The sequence below is a fragment of the Pongo abelii genome, chromosome 9, assembly GCF_028885655.2.
Source record: "Pongo abelii isolate AG06213 chromosome 9, NHGRI_mPonAbe1-v2.0_pri, whole genome shotgun sequence".
Classification (NCBI taxonomy): Eukaryota; Metazoa; Chordata; class Mammalia; order Primates; family Hominidae; genus Pongo; species Pongo abelii.
This window is the reverse complement of record NC_071994.2, coordinates 137,528,715-137,548,524: the sequence shown is the minus strand read 5'-3', so window position 1 is coordinate 137,548,524 and position 19,810 is coordinate 137,528,715. Positions and strand designations below refer to the sequence as shown.

Below are 19,810 nucleotides of genomic sequence, written 5' to 3'. Positions count from 1 at the left end.
TTAGGATTAAAACCACGTGGAAATCCAATTCTGACCTAAGTCATGGTGTTATGACCACAAGGCCTCTCATGCCTCAGAGCACGGTGTGTATGCCTTTGTTCTTGCCGCCTCCTACTGAAATTGTGTCTCCTGTTTCCCAGCCCCCAGTCCATTAGGTCCGTCCAGCGAAGTTGTATTTCCTTACCTGTATGTGTTCTGCACCTATACGGCCCCTGACACACAGGCTTTTCCTTAAGACATTTGTTGTTCTGGTTTTCTTGCTGCTATTTATGAAATAGACAAATGAACAATGTTATAAATTAGCTCAAAGTTCACGACGTTCTTGCTACGTTCGTCAAATCCCTTGCCAGGGCACTGGGGAACTGAAATCTCTAAATAACTGAGAGTGATACTGAGAAATGCACTTTTATATGATTTCACCAAAATCTTATGAAGGGGACACATAGGAAGACATTAACATAACATTTGTTTTTGCTTTGAGTCAAAATAGAAGCCTCTCAGGACTGGAACACCAGGAAGCAGCCTGACTACTAGCGAGGTCTTCAAGTTCCACAGCAGACAGGTCTGCATTTGCTAACACTTGTCTTTCCTTTCACCTTCCACATTCAGCGTGAATTGCCCCATTCCTTGACTATTTCAAGAACCCATTGACTGGTATGTTTTATCTTCTCTTGCCTCACTCATATTCACCCCACATATACATTCCAGAACACTCTTATGAATGAATCAATCTCCTATCTTCCGCATTGAAAACCTTCCATAGCTCTCCACTGCTTACCAAATAAAGCCCCACCCTTGGCTCTCACAACTCTCCATCCGGATTCAACTTCCATTTTTCTTCTGCCTCATGCCAACCCCAAACCACAATTAAACCAAAGTGTAAACAGCTTTCACATAAATCCTGTACTTTTCCTGCTCCTGGGTCCTTCCTGTCTGAAATTGACTTTCTTGATTCTATGTTTTCATAAAATCTTTTTTTCTTTTCTTCAGAGACAAGGGTCTCACTGTCACCCAGGCTGGAGTGCAGCGGTATGATTGTAGCTCACTGCAGCCTCAAATTCCTGGGCTCATGCAATCCTCCCACCTTAGACTCCCAAGTAGTTAGGACTTCTGGTGTGAGCCACCATGCCTGACCACATTCTCATAAAAGCTTAATTTGAATCCCTTCCTCCCTCATCACTTTTATAGGTTGTTGCCTTCTCAGCTTTATACAGATATATATAATTACCTTGCAATCCAGCTCTTAGATCCTCTCTTAAATAAGGCCTTGGACGGCAGAAATACATTTTAAACTTTGTAGTATACCCACGCCTTGTCCTCCTGCAGTGCCCAAAAGTTCCTTCATTCAAAAAAGATAGTATTTGTTGTTGTTACAGACACATATTTTCTTCTCTCTAAACATTGGCTTGTAGTTAATGTCTTGTGTATTTTTTTCAATAGGGATGAGGGGATGGAGTAACGTAATAAGTTATAACAGTTCCCCTGGCTGGGCACAGTGGCTCACGCTTGTAATCCCAGCACTTTGGGAGGCTGAGGTGGGCAGATCACTTGAGGCTAGGAGTTTGAGACCAGCCTGGCCAACATGGTGAAACCCTGTCTCTACTAAAAATACAAAAATTAGCCAGACGTGGTGGCTTGCGCCTGTAGTCCCGGCTACTTGTGAGGCTGAGGCATGAGAATCACTTGAACCCCAGAGGAAGAAGTTGCAGTGAGCTGAGATTGTGCCACTGCACGCCAGCCTAGGCAACAGAGCAAGACTCTGTCTCACAAATAACAAAAACAGCAAACAAACAAATAAACAAGGTCTCCTGAAGTCCCATCTGTGAATCTCACTTTAATTCTACTTTCATACATCATAAACAATGCTTAGTTTGCAAAGTTATTAATAATTTAAGGAGCCTGCTTTTTAAAAGCCAAATTGGACGAGAGTTTTATTATTCCAAAATCCAGTTAAGTGTTTAATCAAATACAATTAAACATTTAAAATAAAAATCAACTTTAGTAGAACCAGAGGTGGTGAAGGGTAGATTTTATCAATGTGATTAAAAATATTTAAAAAGAGGAATAACTTCAGAAAAGGAAACAAAAACACAAAAAAAATATTCAAAGTGTTTATCAGGAAGAGAAACACTGAATACCATTCCTAGACCACAGGCTTCTTAATATGAAACCCAACGAATATTCAAAATTCAAAAGTCTCAGCCCTTGATATTGAGGCAGTCCAGAAGTAGAAATATACCCTAAATCACAGCTTAGGAGTAAGTTTCCCAAATATCCATTTTATCGTGATTTACATTCAGAGATGTGCTATCCAGAGAAACCTTCTGCATCTGTAGCTGTGGCACAGAGAACGACACAGACAGGAGGGCATTCCCCCATTTCCCCTTCGCACAGCTTTGCTCTAGAATCAGGAAGAGCCTCAATTAAAGTCCCCAGGCCCCTAGAGGAGGGATCCAGTGAACCAGCAAAATGCAGACTAGTCAAGATAAAGTGGATCCAAGAAAGGACTTTCATGGTTTGACGGTGAATCTTCACTGGCCACCTTTCTGGCATTAGGAAAACAAGGTAGTAGTATGTGTTCTTCTGACATTTCTCATCAGGCCAGCTCTTCCGGTTCCACTGGGGATTCTGCCCCAGTCCGAGACCCGATGCTGCTGCCAACACACAGGGTGCAGGTCCTGCCCTAGAGGAGCTCAGCCCTTGGGTCTAATCCATGATTCATTTGGAATAGAGCGGCCCACATGGCACCACTCAACACTGACTGCAGTCGCACTGAACACCAGGCCAGAACAAGTGTGGGTTCTACTCCTGAAGCAGGCTTCTAGAGATCAGTATCCTCATCACTTCATTGCTACCTGTAAGAGGGAGGAAGGAGGAAGAATTTCATAGCAGCAAAGTCTGAGAGTTTAGTAAAGCTCTGACCAGGCTGCTCCAGGCCTAGTTCAGAGTAGCTGCAGATTTAAACTACAATCATTGCTTTTAGCCTGGGAGAGATGAGATTATCAGACTTCTCTACAAAGTACTGAAAAATGTCAGGAAATAATACTTTTTTAAAAACTTCTGATGGTAAAAATGCTTATATAAAGTTTAAAAAGGCAGAATAAAAACAGTATATACAGGATAATTCTAATTAAAATTAAAAATGTACCAACAAAGGCAGAGTAAAATGCCTAAAAGGAGATGTACCAAAATAACATTCCGGATGTGGAAACATGAGTGATTTTTTTTCTTTTACTTTTCTTTTGAGACAGTCTTGCTGTCACCCAGGCTGGAGTGCAGTGGTGTGATCTTGGCTCACTGCAACCTCTGCCTCCCAGGTTCAAGCAATTCTCTTGCCTCAGCCTCTTGAGTAGCTGGGACCACAAGCATGTGCCACCAGGCCCCACCAGGCCCGGCTAATTTTTTGTATTGTTTTTAGATGGAGTCTCACTGTCACCCAGGCTGGAGTGCGATGGTGCAATCTCAGCTCACTGAAACCTCCACCTCCTGGGTTCAAGCGATCTTCCTGCCTCAGCCTCTCGAGTAGCTGGGATTCCAGGCGTGCACCACCACGCCCAGCCAACTTTTTATATTTTTAGACAGTCGGGGCTTCACCAGGTTGGCCAGGCTGGTCTCGAACTCATGACCTCATATGATCCACCCGTCTCGGCCTCCCAAATCACACCTGGGATTACAGGCGTAAGCCACCGTGCCCAGCCAATTTTTTGTATTTTTGGTAGAGACGGGGTTTCACCATGTTGGCCAAGCTGGTCTCGAACTCCTGGCCTCACGTGATCCACCCGCCTCAGCCTCCCAAAGTGCTGGGATTACAGACATAAGCTACCGCACCCAGCCTACTTTTCCTAATTTTATAAGGTTTCAACAATAAATACACATTTCTTTGGTAATCAGAAAACTGATTTATAAAAGAATGAGAACATTTTCCCTGAAAGGAGGGTATCAATTATTTGCTTCATTTTTAGCAGTGGCCTTTAATGCAAAAAGAAATATAAACCCCCTCGAGGAATCAGTAGTCACATCGTCTCAAATAAAGCATAAACTGTAGATTTATCCAAAAGTAAAGTCCACGATGAAACAAAGTGATACAGTGATGAGTGCCCCGATTCTTCTGTAAGTGGGTGACGGTGTGGCCTAAAATAAATGTTTTCCCGCTTATTACTGCAGGGTGGAGACAGAGTCAGAATGAAGGCGAAGTTTCCTGCGCACAGAAAGCTCAGTGAGAAAGCAATTCCAAGAGTAATGGAAGGAAAACGACTCTGGGGAATTCAGTTTGAACACTGGCGACTGAGCCCATAAACATCTTTCTGGAATGAGGTTTGCAGAAGAAAGCAGTAGTCTAACCTGTGGTAGCCTGTGACTCTGACACTAACACCAGAGTGGTGGGTCTCAAAGTGTGGTTCTCAGACAAGCTGTGGCAGCCTCACTTGAAGACTTGTTGCAGATACAAATTCCCAGGCCCACACTAGACCCTCTGGAGCAGAAGCTCTGGGGTTGAGGCCCGCAATCTGTGTTCCCATGCCCTCCAGGCGATTCCAGCACAGGCTGAGGTTTGAGAAGGGTGCTGTGAAAGGGGCAGGGAAGCCCCATCATATGATGTTTCCAGCAAGGCAGCCTCACGTTGCTTCACTGAAGTCACTCAAAGAAGCCTCTGCCCCTCCTGCTTTTCCAAGAGTCGTGTCATTTCAAGACTTCCACACTGGCTGTAGAGAGTGGAGACAGCCAGGCTCCGAGCCCAACCCCAACGGCTTCCATGTTTCCTAGACAGAATGTCTGTGACTACCAAGAAGATACTCATATACTGATGGTTTATTTTATTGAAAAATACACTAGCAATATTGAATCAGGTATCTTTTAGGCCATCTGGCTGATAATCAATATAGAGCTACTGATAACCATACTGGCTCACATCTGCCTTGTACATCACTGTTCTTGGATCCCTGAGAACCACGTACTCTATAACCTTAGAGAAAAGCCCCGGCTGTAGTTTCAACATGCTTTCTCATCCATGATCTCAGTTCACCCTTCTCGCAAATCTACAGAGGAAAAGGGCAGTAGCAGAGCGATCTGATGCCCACCCACGGTGACGAAGCTGAGGCTCTGGACTCCAGGCTGGAGCTGTTTTTGTGCACCAAGCCCCTGCCAGAACAGCTCTGCACAGAGGGAGGGAGGAGGAAGCCTCGAGACAGACAGGGCTTGACTGGACCCTGAGGCCCAGGAGGCATGGGGACAGACACAGTGGGGAAAGCAGCGATCCTACCCCCGTTCTGAAGGGAAGAGATTAACCTCTGGCAATTTTTACCTTCTAGAATCTGGTGGACCCTGGAGTCCCGCACGTACTGCTGAACAGCGTAATCCTTCAGGTAGCCGTAGCCCCCGTGCATCTGTAAGGCCTGGTTGCAGATCTGCAGGGAGACAGGGACTAGTCTTGGACTCTGGGAAGACTGTGGAGCAAGCAGCTTCCCTTCCTACCCCAGCCCACGATCTGGCAGCCCGCCATAAACTAATGAAAGAACCACAAACAGCCAAGCTCAAAGAGGGCCTCCACATTCTGTATGGTTAGAGACAAGGGAAGTTCACCTACTAAACTTGTCACTTCCCCCCAGACAGGCGACTCAAAGCCCTCTACCCCTCTCCCTTACTACCTGCCAGGCAGAAGCTGCCCACAGCCACCCTGGCTGCGATGATAAAAAGCTACGGTTCCCCCTAGTGGCAATGCAGCCTGACAATGTAAACATGGCAGAGTGCTAAAGTTGGGCTGCGGTGAACCTTCCAAAGGTGGTTTCTCGCCTAGAACACAACCAAACAACAGTGACATAATGAAGTGTATAATGGCATGCAGCAGGCCTAAAAGCCAGCGATGAGAGCTCCCACATAGGCCGCTCATGAGTTAATTTATATCCTTAAGCTTAAGGTGATCCTTGTGGGATTCCAGGAGGGCTGGGTTCCAAAGCTGACTCATGTCTCTCAAGACCCCTGGGCCTAGCAGCTGTTTCCTGTCCATCCAGGAAAGCCAGAGGAATCACTTACAGCAAAGCATTCATCTGTAGCAAAGAGCTTGGCCATGGAGCACAAGGCCACTGCATCTTTCCTCTCTTCCTGCAGAGCCACTGCTGCATTGCGGATCATCAGCCGCGCGGCCACCAGCCTTGTTGCCATATCAGCCAGTTTGAATTGCAAGTACTGCAGCACAGGGAGAAGAGAACCAGACAAGACTGAGGGGCTTAGACCAGCACCTGGTGTAGGAGCCTTGGTAAGACATCTCTGAGGCGCCTTTTCTAAGTGATCCAAAGCTTCAAAGTCTCTTGCTTTTTCTACAGAGGAAATTTATTGCTTTTAAGTGCTAAGTCCACTTCACTCGCCCGACACTTTAATATCGTTAAAGATATCCTGAGAAAAGATGGACAGAAATAAAGCACAAGCTCTGGCTAGGACAGTGGTGGGACTGACAGGAATTTCCTGGCTTCTCTCCTAGATGTGGGCCCTAGAGCAGGCCCCGGGCTGCAAATAGTGCAAAGCCATGTGGAGGCAAGGGAGAGGTTACCTGGTTACTGGCCAGAGGCTCTCCAAACTGCTTCCGGACATTGAGGTGGTCTCGGGTGAGGATGACAGAGGCGTGGGCAGCCCCCAGGGAGCAGGAAGCTAGAGGGGAAGAGCACCGACGTTCCAACCGAGCTGGAAAACAGCACTGCCGGTCCCGGACCGCTACCTCCCTGCCACACCCCTGCGTGTCTCACCAATATTGATCCTCCCTCCGTTCAGTCCTTTCACGGCAATGAGGAAGCCCTGCCCCTCGCTCCCAATTCTGTTGGCCACAGGGACGGCACAGTCTTCGAAGATCACAGCTCGTGTTGGCTGGGAGTTCCACCCCACCTGGCAAAAATCAGGGACTGTGTGGTTGCCCAACAATCCAGCAGGTAGGGCGGCCTTCCCTCGGGACAGGAGCCTGTGAGGTATGGACCCACAAGAACTTAAAATGAGGAAAAAGAAAAAGTTCAGGTTTAAAGGCCTGTCAGCACTCACAAAGATATCTGTTTCAGCTAAACATTTTCTAACTTATTAAGAGAATCTACTTTCTAATGTCTACTCTACCTGACTAACCTACAAACACTTCTCACAACTTCTTTTAGGATTGTGACACCAACTGCCCCCAATTTCAGTGCCTCTAATTGAAAACCACAAACTATCTACAATCTCCCAGTTCCTCTCTGGCTCTGAAAATACGACTGCCTTTACATCATTTCCTTGCTCTCTTTTGTTGGCAGGATAAACTCCATTTCTAAGCCTTTTATTGAAGGTCTTCCTGCCCAGGAGTTAGCGTGGGCTTTGCACACAGTAGAAGCCTAGGAAATGGTTGCTGTGTTGCCACAGAGAAGGGTGCTGAAATGCATAATGCTTTGCAGTTACAGAGGACCAGGAAGGGTCCTGTAGGAGAATACGGAAACCCGAGGAGCTGTGAGAAAGAGGTACACTTAGGGGTCATTTCATTACCTGCCTTCTCTCACAAAGTCCCCCAGAACAGTACAAACTAGAAAGAGGTGACTGCTTTGAGCATCTGGCCTAAAAAATCTGAATGGGTCTTGAGCCCTTATTGCCAATTACGGTTACATAATCACAGGTCTCCTGTTCATGCCCTGGCCATGGCGGTTCTTAATAATAGAAGTATCTTACTTTTCAAATTACTTACAGTACCTAAGTGTCCTTCTTAGGTTGCTGAAATACCCACAATCATCTCCAATGAGTTTTACTTTATTTTTAATCAAAGAAGAAAAAGGGACCACATGCCTTCCATTACTGAGACTTGTGGTCAACACCAGGTCTTCTCTAAGTGTCTCTTCCTGGAGCAACAAAGTGCACCAACGTAAGAAGCTGGATAAGGAACACAGGCCAAAAGCAGAGGCAGGAGAGGTCAGAACACTAACAGGTGGCTTGAAGAACTTATTGGCAAACGTTGTCACTTTCCCCAGAGGCCCAGTGTTTATTTAACAATGCCCTGTTGTATTTCATATGCTCCTGTTGAAAATCCTAATAGAAGCAACTGCTTCAAAGGTAGGTTAGCAAGTATGCAAACCTGTTTTCTGAAATAGAGCAGGAGTTGGGCTGGCAGGTGGCAGAGTCTCATAATCTGAATTGTTTCCTGTCCAACAGCCACTCACCTTTTTCTCCTTCTTGCCAAAGCTGAGGCCAGGGGTCCCCTTCTCAACAACTATGCATGAGATGCCCTTGGGGCCTGGTCCTCCTGTTCGGCACATGACCACATAGATGTCTGACTCACCAGCACCACTGATGAAGGCCTGTGGGGGTAGAAGGGGTGCAAAAGGACGAGGGAATGCTTGAGTTCTCACAGCGTCTGGGAGCACCACTGGGGTCTTCCAGGGAATGCTTGAGTTCTCACAGCGTCTGGGAGCCCCACTGGGGTCCTCCTAACAATAAGGTCCAATGGCACAGACACTGAGGTGGGGTAAAAGGTAGCTGCACTGACTGCGGAATCAGAGACACAGTTGAAGAGAGTATAAAAAGGATAGACAAAAGTCAATGAAATGATCTGGAATCAGATTAGGAGAGATAGAAACAGTGAGAATAAAGAAAGAGAAATGGGTCAGAGGTTCTCTTCCCAACACATAAAAATCCTATGGGAGTATAAACCCGCAGATGTGAAGGAACCAGAAGATGTCAGGAGGAAGCTGGGAACAATCTCCGAAGTGCTCTGGGAGGGCGCACGCTAGTACCTTGGAGCCACTGAGGATGTAATGGTCTCCCTGTTTCTTAGCGGAGGTCAGAAGAGAGGCAGCATCACTCCCACTTCCTGAGGAGGGATCAAAAGGCAGCAGAGAGAAGGTGAGAAAGTCAGTGAGGCCGAGGGAGCCCAGCACAATTCTATCTTCTAGGAAACCTTCCCTAAACAGACACTGCTCAGAGTGTGCCACTGCAAAACCCAGGTGGCCAAAGGAACTCTCTGTACTTGGTGGAAACTGCTCATACCAGTCAGGCCACTGTCTACCTCCCAACACACCAGACAGGCTTCTTGGTCCTTGTGACATCAGGTCATAGGACTCTATGACTCCTCAACCAAACAGCTAGATAAACAGTGGCTCAGCGTGTCAAGAGGCTGGAAGGGGTGCTCGGTAACGCCATCTGAGCAGGAACCCTCTCCCCCTGCTGTATCTCAGTGTGCTCGGTCACGCCATCTGAGCAGGAAGCCTCTCCCCCTGCTGCATCTCAGTGCAGTGTGGCAAATTCACCTGGTTCAGTGAGGCAGTAGGAAGCAAACTTCTCCATGGTACAGAGTGGTGGGCAAAATTTGTGCCTCTGTTCCTCATTTCCGAAGCTATCAATCATCCAGGCACACATGCTGATAGGTACACCAAGAAGAAAAGACAATGACAGAAATAGAGATGGAAAAGAAAAAACATTGGGGGAGAAGGTGAAGGAGAACAAAGGGCAGGGCAGTAGAGTAAAGCAGAAGAGTGGGAAGGGAAAAGTCGCAATTGGGAAGATTCTTTAAAGGCAAAGGCTGGATTAAAACATATTCCTGGAATAAGGACTACCCAGAGATAACCAGGCTGAGGTACTTCTCACCAGGACATTTGTACTACTTCCAGTTAGGTTACACGAGCCTCTAAAAATCAGAGTTATATGTACTTTCTATTAGTAGTTTCTATTACTTCCTCAAATCACTGGCAGTTCCATCTTTGGATTGAGGAAAAGGGTGAGAGGGGCCGGGTGCGGTGGCTCACATCTGTAATCCCAGCACTATGGGAGGCCGAGGCAGGCGGATCACAAGGCCAGGAGTTTGAGACCAGCCTGACTAACATGGTGAAACCCCGTCTCTACTAAAAAATACAAAAAAAAAAATTAGCCAGGTGTGGCAGCATGTGCCTGTAATCCCAGCTACTCAGGAGGCTGAGGCGGGAGAATTGCTTGAACCTGGGAGACGGAGGTTGCAGTGAGCCGAGATCATGCCACTGCACTCTAGCCTGGGCGACAGAGTGAGACTCCGTCTTAAAAATAAATAAATAAATAAAAGGGTGAGAGGACCCTGATCACTCTGTTGGAGAAGTCTCCTGGTACCAGCTCAAAATAAGATTTCTGAGAAAGCTGGCTGACCTGATTCCCTAAGCAACACACAGGATGACAGAATCAAATCCAATAGGCAGCAACAGACCTAGCGTGTACTTATTTATTTTTTTTGAGACGGAGTCTCGCTCTGTCGCCCAGGCTGGAGGGCAGTGGTCTGTCTTGGCTCACTGCAAGCTCTGCCTCCCGGGTTCACACCATCCTCCTGCCTCAGCCTCCCGAGTAGCTGGGACTACAGGCGCCAACCACCACACCCGGCTAATTTTTTGTATTTTTAGTAGAGACGTGGTTTCACCACGTTGGCCAGGCTGGTCTCAAACTCCTGACCTCGTGATCTGCCTGCCTCGGCCTCCCAAAGTGCTGGGATTACAGGCATGAGCCACTGTGCCCGGCCCCTAGAGTATACTTTTAAGTCCAGTTCCTTGAGGACACTCAGCTTCAAAAGATCAATCTTTTTCCTACGAATCTGAACTCTCACAGTCAGCCCGTGTAAGCACTTCATTCTGCCTTCCAAGCTTGGGCACTCACTTGTGGATGCTTATATAGGCTGTGGTGCTGGTGCAGCCTGTAGCCAAGGCTTCAAAAATGACAGAGGTATCAAGACGTGACAGCCCAGACCCACCCACATCTGTTTGTACGTAGACCCCTCCGAAGCCTAGCTGGGCTGCCTTCCGCATCACATCCACTGGGAACAGCTCCTATGTACAAAAGAGAGCAGGGTGATCAGCAACTGATTCAGAGACGGCCTACCTTTTAGAGGGTACAGTGAGGGGATTAGGATGCTTGCACATGCGAAAGCATATGAATTCTCTTAATATGCCTGTTTGTCATCTTACAGTGGTTATCAGTTAACATGGGTTCTGTAAAAATTTTTTCTGGCATTAAGAAGTTTCTTTTTATTATCTATAGAACTGCTTTAGTTTTATATCCAAATCTTTATTCAACTGACAAAAAAAAAAAGTTATGTACAAGATGATCAGGATGCCTTCTAGGAAAAATCATCCACTACCGGTATTCTTACTTGCCGTAAGAGTTGGCAAGTGGAGAAGACATTTAACAATTACATTATCAGGAGAAAAAGATAAAGGTCTGCCTGAGACATCTGTTAGAACGTCTAAGCACAAGAAAAACTCCTACCTTCTGGTCCCACTCTGCCATATTTGGAGCCATCTCTCGGGCAGCAAAGTCAAAGGCCACTTTCTGAAATTCTTTCTGCTCTTCATTAAGTCCCACGGAAGCTGTGGGCAGGATTGCATATACTCAGTTCTAGGACAGGGTCAGGGAAGGGTGTTGCCAACAAGAAGCACCATGAAGTTGTGAAAGTGGATCTACTGTAGTATTTCCCATACAGAGTACGGCCTTTAACAGCCAGAGAATGGCATCTTCTATCATTATTCCACTTGTCATATGGAGAAACGACAGTTCTAGCACACATCCAGATCAACCTAGAACAGGATAGGGGACTTCCAGACATCTCTTATCCTAGCCACTTAGTAAAATGCAGTTGTAGACCTAGAGGTTGAGACCACAGTGCTAGAACTTTGGTCATTATAACTGACACTGAAGAGCACTATGGGCTGGGCGTGATGGTTCACGCCTGTAATCCCAGCACTTCAGGAGGCCGAGGCGGGCAGATCACCTGAGGTCAGGAGCTCAAGACCAGCCTGACCAACATGGAAAAACCCCACCTCTACTAAAAATACAAAAATTAGCTGGGTGTGGTGGCGCATGCCTGTAATCCCAGCTACTTGGGAGGGTGAGACAGGAGAATCGCTTGAACCCAGGAGGCAGAGGTTGCAGTGAGCTGAGATCATGCCACTGCACTCTAGCCTGGGTGACACAGCAAGACTCCGTTTCAAAAGAAGAAAAAAAGAAAAAAGAGCACCATGGGAAGACTATGGCGCCACACTTGACAATAATTTACTTCAGTGCCTACAAGCGATGCAGTCCTTACAGAAGAACACAAGTGCAGGTGCCAGAGTCTGTTCCTTGGGGCAAATCTGGGCATCAGTAATGGCTGGCTATGTGAGCCTGGAGAGGGCACTGCTTTCTGTGATCAGTACTCTCATTAAAATGGGAAAGTCAGAAATGAAGAGTTCTGAGGATTAACGATTAGGCTGCCTTGAGAAACTCAGAGCAGAAACCTATGTTGGGTATTACTCTCAGGAACAGAGTTAGGGATAAACAATTCATGGTTCTCTGACTGGGGTCAGGACATTTATTTACACAATTTTGTACAAGCGTTGCTGTTACTGTAGACCATGGCTCAAAGATCATTTCCAAAAAATGTTTATTGGGTGTTTACTAGGTAGCAGTGCTGGGGTTACAAAAATAAATATGATCCAGCCAGGCGCAGTGGCTCACGCCTGTAATCCCAGCCCTTGGGGAGGCCAAGGCAGGTGGATCACTTGAGGTCAGGAGTTCAAGACCAGCTTGTCCAACATGGTGAAACCCCATCTCTACTAAAAATATAAAAAGTAGCTGGGCATGGTGGCAGGTGCCTGTAATCCCAGCTATTTGGGAGGCTGAGGCACAAGAATTGCTTGAACCCGTGGGGCAGAGGTTGCAGTGAGTTGAGATTGCGCCACTGTACTCCAGCCTGGGTGACAGAGTGAGACTCCATCTCAAAAAAATAAATAAATAAGATCCACTCACACAAAGGATGACTATTTCAATCCTAGCAAGAGCTCATTAAATGTTAACAAATCTTCTTCTTCTGTAAATGGCTACTTCCTAAAACAAATAGTTCAAGGAACCACAGGCTTAAGAAATAAATCTGAGTTGCATTCTAATGGAAGGAAATAGTTTTATGAAAATCATATGCATAAGTAAACACAAGTTCCCAGAAGGAAATACACTATAAAAACAAAACAAATACCACCACTCATGAACTTTGCCAGTTACTAGCAGAGTTCAAGATGCGAACACGTAGTTACTAGCAGAGTTCAAGATGCCAATACATATACACTAAAAAGGTAAAGCTAAATAGAAAAACAGTCCAAATGAAATGGGAAAAGCCTTTTACTGCAGAGCCACTCAAGTGTAGGCAAGATGCAAACAACAACAAAACCCACCTCTAAATAATTCCTTATCTGCTTTGGTATCAACCAGGGTAAGCTGGGTTATCAAATTCTAAGCGCTAGGACAGGGCAGCACCTCTTGAATGAGTTTTAGGACATTCAGAAGAAAACAGTATTCTATGCCTTACTGTACTTTATAGATCTGATATCTAAGGGACTTATTCTGTTGTGAAGAAAACTGTCATTTATTTAAAATAAATTTAAAAATATTTCAGAAGAAAAAAGTGTTTATAAAGATTCTTGGCAGAGAAGTCACGAACTGGCCGGGTCTCCACCACTCCTTGCTACATTCAAGTTACTGTTCAGCCTAAAGACACTCAAGTTTGTCAGCTCTGGCAGTTTCCCACTAGCAATAATAATTATTTTTCCTGCTTGAGTTTCAACACTAAAAGTGTCTTATAGCCAGAGGTGTTAAGATACCAAATCTTCGTGTGTGAGCAAATCTTGTATGACCTGGAGTTCTTGTTCAGTTGTCACCATCAGCGCCCAGCCAGCTTCTTACATTCTCACTGCCTTTATGACCTACTGTCATGATTAAAAACCAACCAACCCAACAACAACCAAGCCCCAAATTTCTTCACTTCTCTAAGCATCCGAGGGTGACCGGCCGCAGGAGGACCCGGGCCGGGGTGACCGGCCGGAGGGGAACCTGCGGGGGGACGACCGGCCGGAGGAGGACCGGGGCGGCGGTGACAGGCCAGATGGGGACCCGGATAGTGGTGACCGACCGGAGGGGGCAGCCGGGCCGGGGGTGACCGGCCGGAGTAGGGAGCCAGGCCAGGGGGGTGACTGGCCGGAAGGGGAGCTGACGCCGGGGTGACTGGATGGAACGGGGAGACTGCAGCCCCTCGCGGACATATGTCCGCCGGGGTTCTGGACACCTGTCCTCCTGCCCGCCCAGGAGATCCTTACGGTCGATGCAGGAGCTCAAGCTCCGGTGGCCGGTCTGGAAGAGGGCCCGGAGACCGCCGGGCAGGCAGCCGAGGCGCGCCCCGAGACGCCGGCAGCCGCTCCACATCACAGCAGCCGCAGCTCCGCGTTCAGCTAAGACTCTGAACGCCTTTGACCTCCGTAGCGCTCGCACTGGCGGGACCTGCGACCCGGCAACGCCTGTCCCACTGCAGCCTGGGGGTTGTAGTCCTCCCACGAGCCGTAACCACCCAGGTGCCAGGCGGGCTCCCAAAGGGCCAGGACTACAATTCCCAGAAGTCCTCGAGGCCTCGGCGCCGCAGAGATGCACCGCCCACCGAGCGCCGCGGGGTCGCGCTGCACTGCCTGCGGCGCAGCGGAGGAGGACCCGTCACGTCTGCGGAGTGGTGGGTCTGTAGCCAGCAAATTACTTTATCATCTAGATTATCCATTCAATTGATCCTAATTAGCAAGGATAACAAGGTAACACAAGGCTTACTTATATTCACCCAACAAAAGTGTCTCTGTGGAGCCACTTCCCAGTGAACTACATACTGAGATAGGGGTTCCTGGATGAGAAGGACCAAGGACAGAACCGAGAAGAGTTTAGGGGCAGGTTATGCGAGATGGAAATGTTGCAGATAACGGAGGGAAGGATTTGAGGGGCTCAAACACGGTGTCTGTGTTTCGCAAAAGTTGGAGACATTCTAGGCTGCCTCTCGTTGCCTCCATCTCGCTCTGCGCGGGTTTTGGAGGACATTAGCATTCTTTCTTGTATCTCCGTTGATTCCAGAATCTTCCGCACTTCAGTCCTCTGCAGGGTGACCATGTCGAGACCTCGGAAGAGGCTGGCTGGGACTTCTGGTTCAGGTGAGCTGCCCCTAGGCTGCACAAAGGCAGCCCAAGAAAAAACCTTTCTCGACGAGCCTGTTTAGTACTCTTCATTTTTCACTCCCTGCTTGTTGAGAGAACCCTTTGTGATATTTTTACTCCATTATCCTTAATCACTCTCCATTTTCTTTACTTGTCTCACCAAGCTCCTACCTAGAGTTCCTTTTTCTTGTTTATTCAGGCAATGGTTGTTACGCACAAAGACTATTTGCGATACCAGGTGGCGTGCTAAAGAATATAGAGCGCCTGCTTGCGGGTAAACTGCAAACAGATGTGATGGGGTTCGGGAGAATGGATTGTTAAGGTTATAGAGGGAGGAATCACAGGGAAGGCCTCGAGAAGGAAGTGGAATTTGAGCCCAGCCTTGAAGAATGCGAGACTTTCCACGGGAAAAGTTTACTACTAAGAAAACGTGATGTCGTTTTTATAATCACAAAGATGGATTGCATTCTAAGTGGATGGAGGAGGCGGCACATTGGAAGGTACAGAAGGTACCTCTTTTGGGAATGATAGGGGTTCCAGATATACTACAGCACACTGTAGTTATTTATCAATATGCGGTGTTTGCAGTGGGCCTGTTAACTCCTAAGGGGCCATTAGGAAACTAGGTTAGGAAGGTATGCTGGGTTCAGAGCATTAGACAGCCATAAATGGTATTTAATGACAATTGATGTAGGGACTTTGACTAAATTCAGAGGCAGTATAGTCATTAAGTAGCTTCAGATAGACCTCAGTGACAGGTGCTGACCTCATATGATTCCACCATTACTGGATGTGTGATCTGGAGCATGCTTCCCAGATGAAGAGTATAACATCTCACAGGTTATGTAGATTAACCGAGTTAGGGTTAGGGTAACACATAGACCTTGGGCCCTGTCATATAGTAATTTAACAACTTAGCTACTGAATGCCTACTGTGTTCCAGGCACATTCTAATTGTCTTGGGATGAAATCGAATCATCACCATTTCTACAGTGTCCTGAATGAACTGTTTCTTTCAACTTTTATTGGCACCTTCAAGGAGCAGAAAGGAGACGGGCCAGGAGCCACAGTGAGCAAGAAGGAAAGAAGTATGAGATGAGAATAATAATGCTTTTATTGAGCATTATTGTAATGCCAGGCATTGTCTAGGCCCTTTGTATTATCTCATCTAAGCTTCAAAGTAGTTGCAAGTAGGTGCTCAGTTTCCTCTTTCCTATGCAAAGGCATAGAAGAGAGAGTGAGGAAAGGAAAACATGTATTGACTACTGTCAGGACCTTTAATCCTGAACAACCCTGTAAGGTGTTCTTATCCTATTGAATAGATAATCCAGAAGATACCCTGTAAGGTAGGTATTCTTGTCTAATTTTTACGGATAAGGAAAGCTTCTTAATAGTAAGATTAAGTTCCTACAGCTGGTAATGGATCCATGATTTGAATCCAGGTCTGACTCCAAAGCTAAGCTTTTTCCATTAGGAAACATTGCCTCTAACAAGCATGATCTTTTCTTTTTGCTTCTCCTATTGCAGACAAGGGACTATCAGGAAAACGCACCAAAACTGAGAACTCAGGTGAGGCATTAGCTAAAGTGGAGGACTCCAACCCTCAGAAGACTTCAGCCACTAAAAACTGTTTGAAGAATCTAAGCAGCCACTGGCTGATGAAGTCAGAGCCAGAGAGCCGACTAGAGAAAGGTGTAGATGTGAAGGTGAGACCCTTGACCTGTCTCCAGTCCCTTCATGGTGTTTTTTAAATGAGAAGTGAATATGGGACACCATAGGGTTCCATCCCCAGCTTCTTATCTTTGAAGGGAAGGAAAAAGGTAAAAATGAATAAAATCGGCAGGGTTTATTATCATCAACTGGTTTGTGAACCTGTCCATCTAGGGCAGGGGTTGGCTAACCTTTGCTACAAAGGGCCAGAGAGTAAATTTTGTAGGCTTCTGCGTGTTACAGTCTCTGTTGCAACCCTGCCCTTGTAGCAAGAGAGTGGCCACAGATAATAAGTAAACAGCTGTGGTTGTGTTCAAGTTCAACTTTATTCACGAAATCCAGCATGGGGTTAGATTTGCCCTGAAGGCTATAGTTTGCCAACCTCAATCTTAGGTTACCTTTTTCTGAACACCTGCCATGCTCCTAGGTGTCTCCCTGCCAACAGTTGATGTATATTTCAGGGAATTTAATATAGCCTGGGAAAAATATAAGCAGAAATATTATAGAAGAAATATAAAGTAAAATGCAAGTAACTAGCAGATTACTTTATCACCTAGATTATTCATTCAGCTAATCCTCATAATTAGCAAGGATAACAAGGTAACACAAGGCTTACTCACATTCACCCAACAAAAGTCTCTGTGGAGCCACTTCCCGGTGAACTGCATACTTCCTCTATAGCCAGTGTAGGGGGGAACTCACTGTAGGGGAAGGAACTGTCTGCTTCCATATATGCTTACTAACTGGCCAAGGATTGTTTAATGATTGAATTTATTTCCTCTTGCCTAGTTCAGCATTGAGGATCTCAAAGCACAGCCCAAACAGACAACATGCTGGGACGGTGTTCGTAACTACCAGGTAAGAGGGTAAGGAGGAGGTCCCCTGAGACCCAGGTGGGATAAATGCCTGCCTCCTCCTCATGACTTACTCAGTAGCAGAACCTCTTGGCCAAGGTTGCTTTTTCTCAGAACCAAACCGATAATGTATTAAAAAATGCCTTAAGTACTCTGCATGAAATTTTCAATTGGCCTGTGTTCTGGCCAATGTCCTGGTAAAAGTCTGGGTGTCCTGGCAAAGGGGAAGGACTTTCTAATGAATTGAGAAGTTGCAGACAAGAGACAGCCATCTATTAAAACCAGACTTGATTTCTGCTAAAAGCTAGTACTTTCCAGCTGGTGGGAGGATAGTTACTCTTTCTTCTTCCCTGAGACAGGCTCGGAACTTCCTTAGAGCCATGAAGCTGGGAGAAGCAGCCTTCTTCTATCATAGCAACTGCAAAGAGCCAGGCATCGCAGGACTCATGAAGGTTAGTTGGGCAGGTTTTGGTGTGAATCCCTTTCCCTCCAGGGAGACTAACTTAAGTAGATATAAAGGGATATACCTTAATTAGGCAACAAAAAAGTACACTCTCCCCCACCCCATCCCCCTTGTACAGGAATAGGGAAAAACTGCCCTGGCCCCTTCCTATATGACAACTCAAAGCAGGCCTTCATTCAGGTCCCACTAGCACAGACTTCACTCCACCTCTAAGTCTTGATCTCACTCGAAAACAGGCCTGATGGTAGCTCCTCCAAGCTTATCAGGATAAAATTATTAACTGTGCAGGTGGGAAAAAAACAGTGGTACCAGTAATAACCTTTGCCATTTGTTTTTAGAGCATGTTTTTAAGACTTGTAAAAACAGAGTTGATTTCCTAGTCTGTATATTAGACTATATATTATTTCAAAATATCTGAGCCCCCATTGGCTCTACAGCAAGGCAGATGGGGTAAGAATGTGCAGGGAAGAAATGAAAGTTGGATATGGATTAAAGATTGGCTGTGGAGCTGACTGCAGGCAAATGATTCAAAACTTTTGTTTTGGTTTCAGATCGTGAAAGAGGCTTACCCAGACCACACACAGTTTGAGAAAAACAATCCCCATTATGACCCATCTAGCAAAGAGGACAACCCTAAGTGGTCCATGGTAAAGACTATGCTTTCTATTTCATGACAGGGGAAGGATGAACAAGGAGGGGAGGAAGACGATTGGGGTGACTGTAGGTCAAGGTACACAGCCCAGCACTTACTCAGATGAGGTGATACTGAGATAGGAGCTTCCTGCAGGCGGTTAAAAATACAGTGGGCACAATCAGCCTAGACACATCTTTCTATCATGTACACTGTTGTCACATAGGTGGATGTACAGTTTGTTCGGATGATGAAGCGTTTCATTCCCCTGGCTGAGCTCAAATCCTATCATCAAGCTCACAAAGCTACTGGTGGCCCCTTAAAAAATATGGTTCTCTTCACTCGCCAGAGATTATCAATCCAGCCCCTGACCCAAGGTAAGAGTGGGCCCTCTCCTTTATTGTCCATATACCACAATGACCTCATGAATTCCCACTTACTAGCTGGTTAAACTTGGGCATGGTACTTCACCTTTCTCAGTCAGCATCCTCACCTGTAACATCCATGAGGGAGGGAATGTGGCCTGAGTTACCTGTTACTATTACCCAGTACTCTACAGTGCTTGGCACCTGGTAAATAGTTTTGAACGAATGACTGCTCGCCTTTGTATCATGTAAAATGTACCTGTGCCTGGCACAACTTTCCTGTTCAAGAGGAGACATTAAGACCTAATTCTTCCTTTTTCCCTTTTTTTGTAGAAGAGTTTGATTTTGTTTTGAGCCTGGAGGAAAAAGAACCAAGTTAACTGAGATACTGCTGCTGGAATGGGCAAGACATTGCTCCAAAGTCAAGCTTTTTTCAGACAAAAGAAGGTGTGAGGGGGCTTGCTTGGTATGCTCACCTGGGCTTGTGTACCTCAGTGGTTTTTGTGTACTTTTTTCAATAAAATATCAAAGTTGAAGAACTTTTCTTCTAAAACCACACTGAGTGCAGTGGGAAACTCCCCACTGCAGACCTCTTACCTCCAAGTGGGCTCCTTTGGCCGCTCCAAGATGCAGGGCTGCCTCCACCTTCTTTCTTTACGATCACTAGTAGTTCTGTAGCAAATTGCATGATGTAGGGCTGAGATCCTCAGTCTGGTAACACCCACTGGAATGAACTTTTCTTTCTACACCAGCCTTGCTCACCTGCCCCTTACATCTTCTGGGTCCCACAGAGGTTTAAACCATCCCATGAGCAGTTCTGGATAAATTGCCAGATAGAGATAAGAACTGAA

The 19,810-nt window shown here is 46.3% G+C and overlaps 2 protein-coding genes across 11 annotated transcripts; one reads left to right on the top strand and one right to left on the bottom strand.

Moving 5' to 3' along the window:
- Positions 1 to 1,814: 1,814 nt before the first annotated feature.
- On the bottom strand, positions 1,815 to 14,269 carry ACAD8 (acyl-CoA dehydrogenase family member 8). 3 transcript variants are annotated; one of them, XM_002822719.5, is made up of 11 exons: positions 14,067 to 14,257; positions 11,212 to 11,312; positions 10,603 to 10,772; positions 9,240 to 9,349; positions 8,727 to 8,803; positions 8,154 to 8,291; positions 6,735 to 6,870; positions 6,542 to 6,639; positions 6,028 to 6,180; positions 5,300 to 5,402; positions 1,815 to 2,855 (listed from the first exon to the last, which is right to left on the bottom strand). In XM_002822719.5, exons 1-11 carry the CDS (start codon positions 14,170 to 14,172, stop codon positions 2,803 to 2,805), a joined length of 1,245 nt encoding a protein of 414 aa, XP_002822765.1. In that variant the 5' UTR covers positions 14,173 to 14,257; the 3' UTR covers positions 1,815 to 2,802. The 3 variants fall into 3 exon arrangements, with proteins under 3 accessions (XP_002822765.1, XP_024110944.1, XP_009245549.1); XM_024255176.3 differs by lacking the exon at positions 1,815 to 2,855 and adding an exon at positions 3,876 to 4,757 and having other exon boundaries at positions 14,067 to 14,269; XM_009247274.4 differs by lacking the exon at positions 1,815 to 2,855 and adding an exon at positions 4,789 to 5,033 and having other exon boundaries at positions 14,067 to 14,238.
- Positions 14,270 to 14,297: 28 nt separating this feature from the next.
- Positions 14,298 to 19,498, top strand: THYN1 (thymocyte nuclear protein 1). Of its 8 annotated transcripts, none has more exons than XM_024255170.3 (8): positions 14,298 to 14,470; positions 14,857 to 14,933; positions 16,464 to 16,642; positions 17,436 to 17,504; positions 17,860 to 17,952; positions 18,515 to 18,610; positions 18,821 to 18,971; positions 19,293 to 19,498. In XM_024255170.3, the coding sequence occupies exons 2-8, from the start codon at positions 14,891 to 14,893 to the stop codon at positions 19,337 to 19,339; spliced, it is 678 nt and encodes a 225-aa protein (XP_024110938.1). In that variant the 5' UTR covers positions 14,298 to 14,470; positions 14,857 to 14,890; the 3' UTR covers positions 19,340 to 19,498. The 8 variants fall into 8 exon arrangements, with proteins under 8 accessions (XP_024110938.1, XP_024110936.2, XP_054381436.1 ...); XM_024255168.3 differs by having other exon boundaries at positions 14,353 to 14,474; XM_054525461.2 differs by having other exon boundaries at positions 14,417 to 14,470; positions 14,874 to 14,933.
- The last annotated feature ends 312 nt before the right edge of the window (positions 19,499 to 19,810 follow it).

Coding starts and splice junctions, on each gene's coding strand:
- ACAD8 (XM_024255176.3), bottom strand. CDS start 14,172: ATGTGGAGCGGCTGCCGGCGTCTCGGGGCGCGCCTCGGCTGCCTGCCC. Junction 8,804..9,239: donor CTACTGCCTCACTGAACCAG/GTGAATTTGCCA, acceptor ATCCCTCCTCAG/GAAGTGGGAGTGATGCTGCC. Junction 8,292..8,726: donor ACATCCTCAGTGGCTCCAAG/GTACTAGCGTGC, acceptor CTACCCCCACAG/GCCTTCATCAGTGGTGCTGG.
- THYN1 (XM_024255168.3), top strand. CDS start 14,389: ATGCACCGCCCACCGAGCGCCGCGGGGTCGCGCTGCACTGCCTGCGGC. Junction 14,475..14,856: donor TCACGTCTGCGGAGTGGTGG/GTCTGTAGCCAG, acceptor CGTTGATTCCAG/AATCTTCCGCACTTCAGTCC. Junction 14,934..16,463: donor GGCTGGGACTTCTGGTTCAG/GTGAGCTGCCCC, acceptor CTCCTATTGCAG/ACAAGGGACTATCAGGAAAA.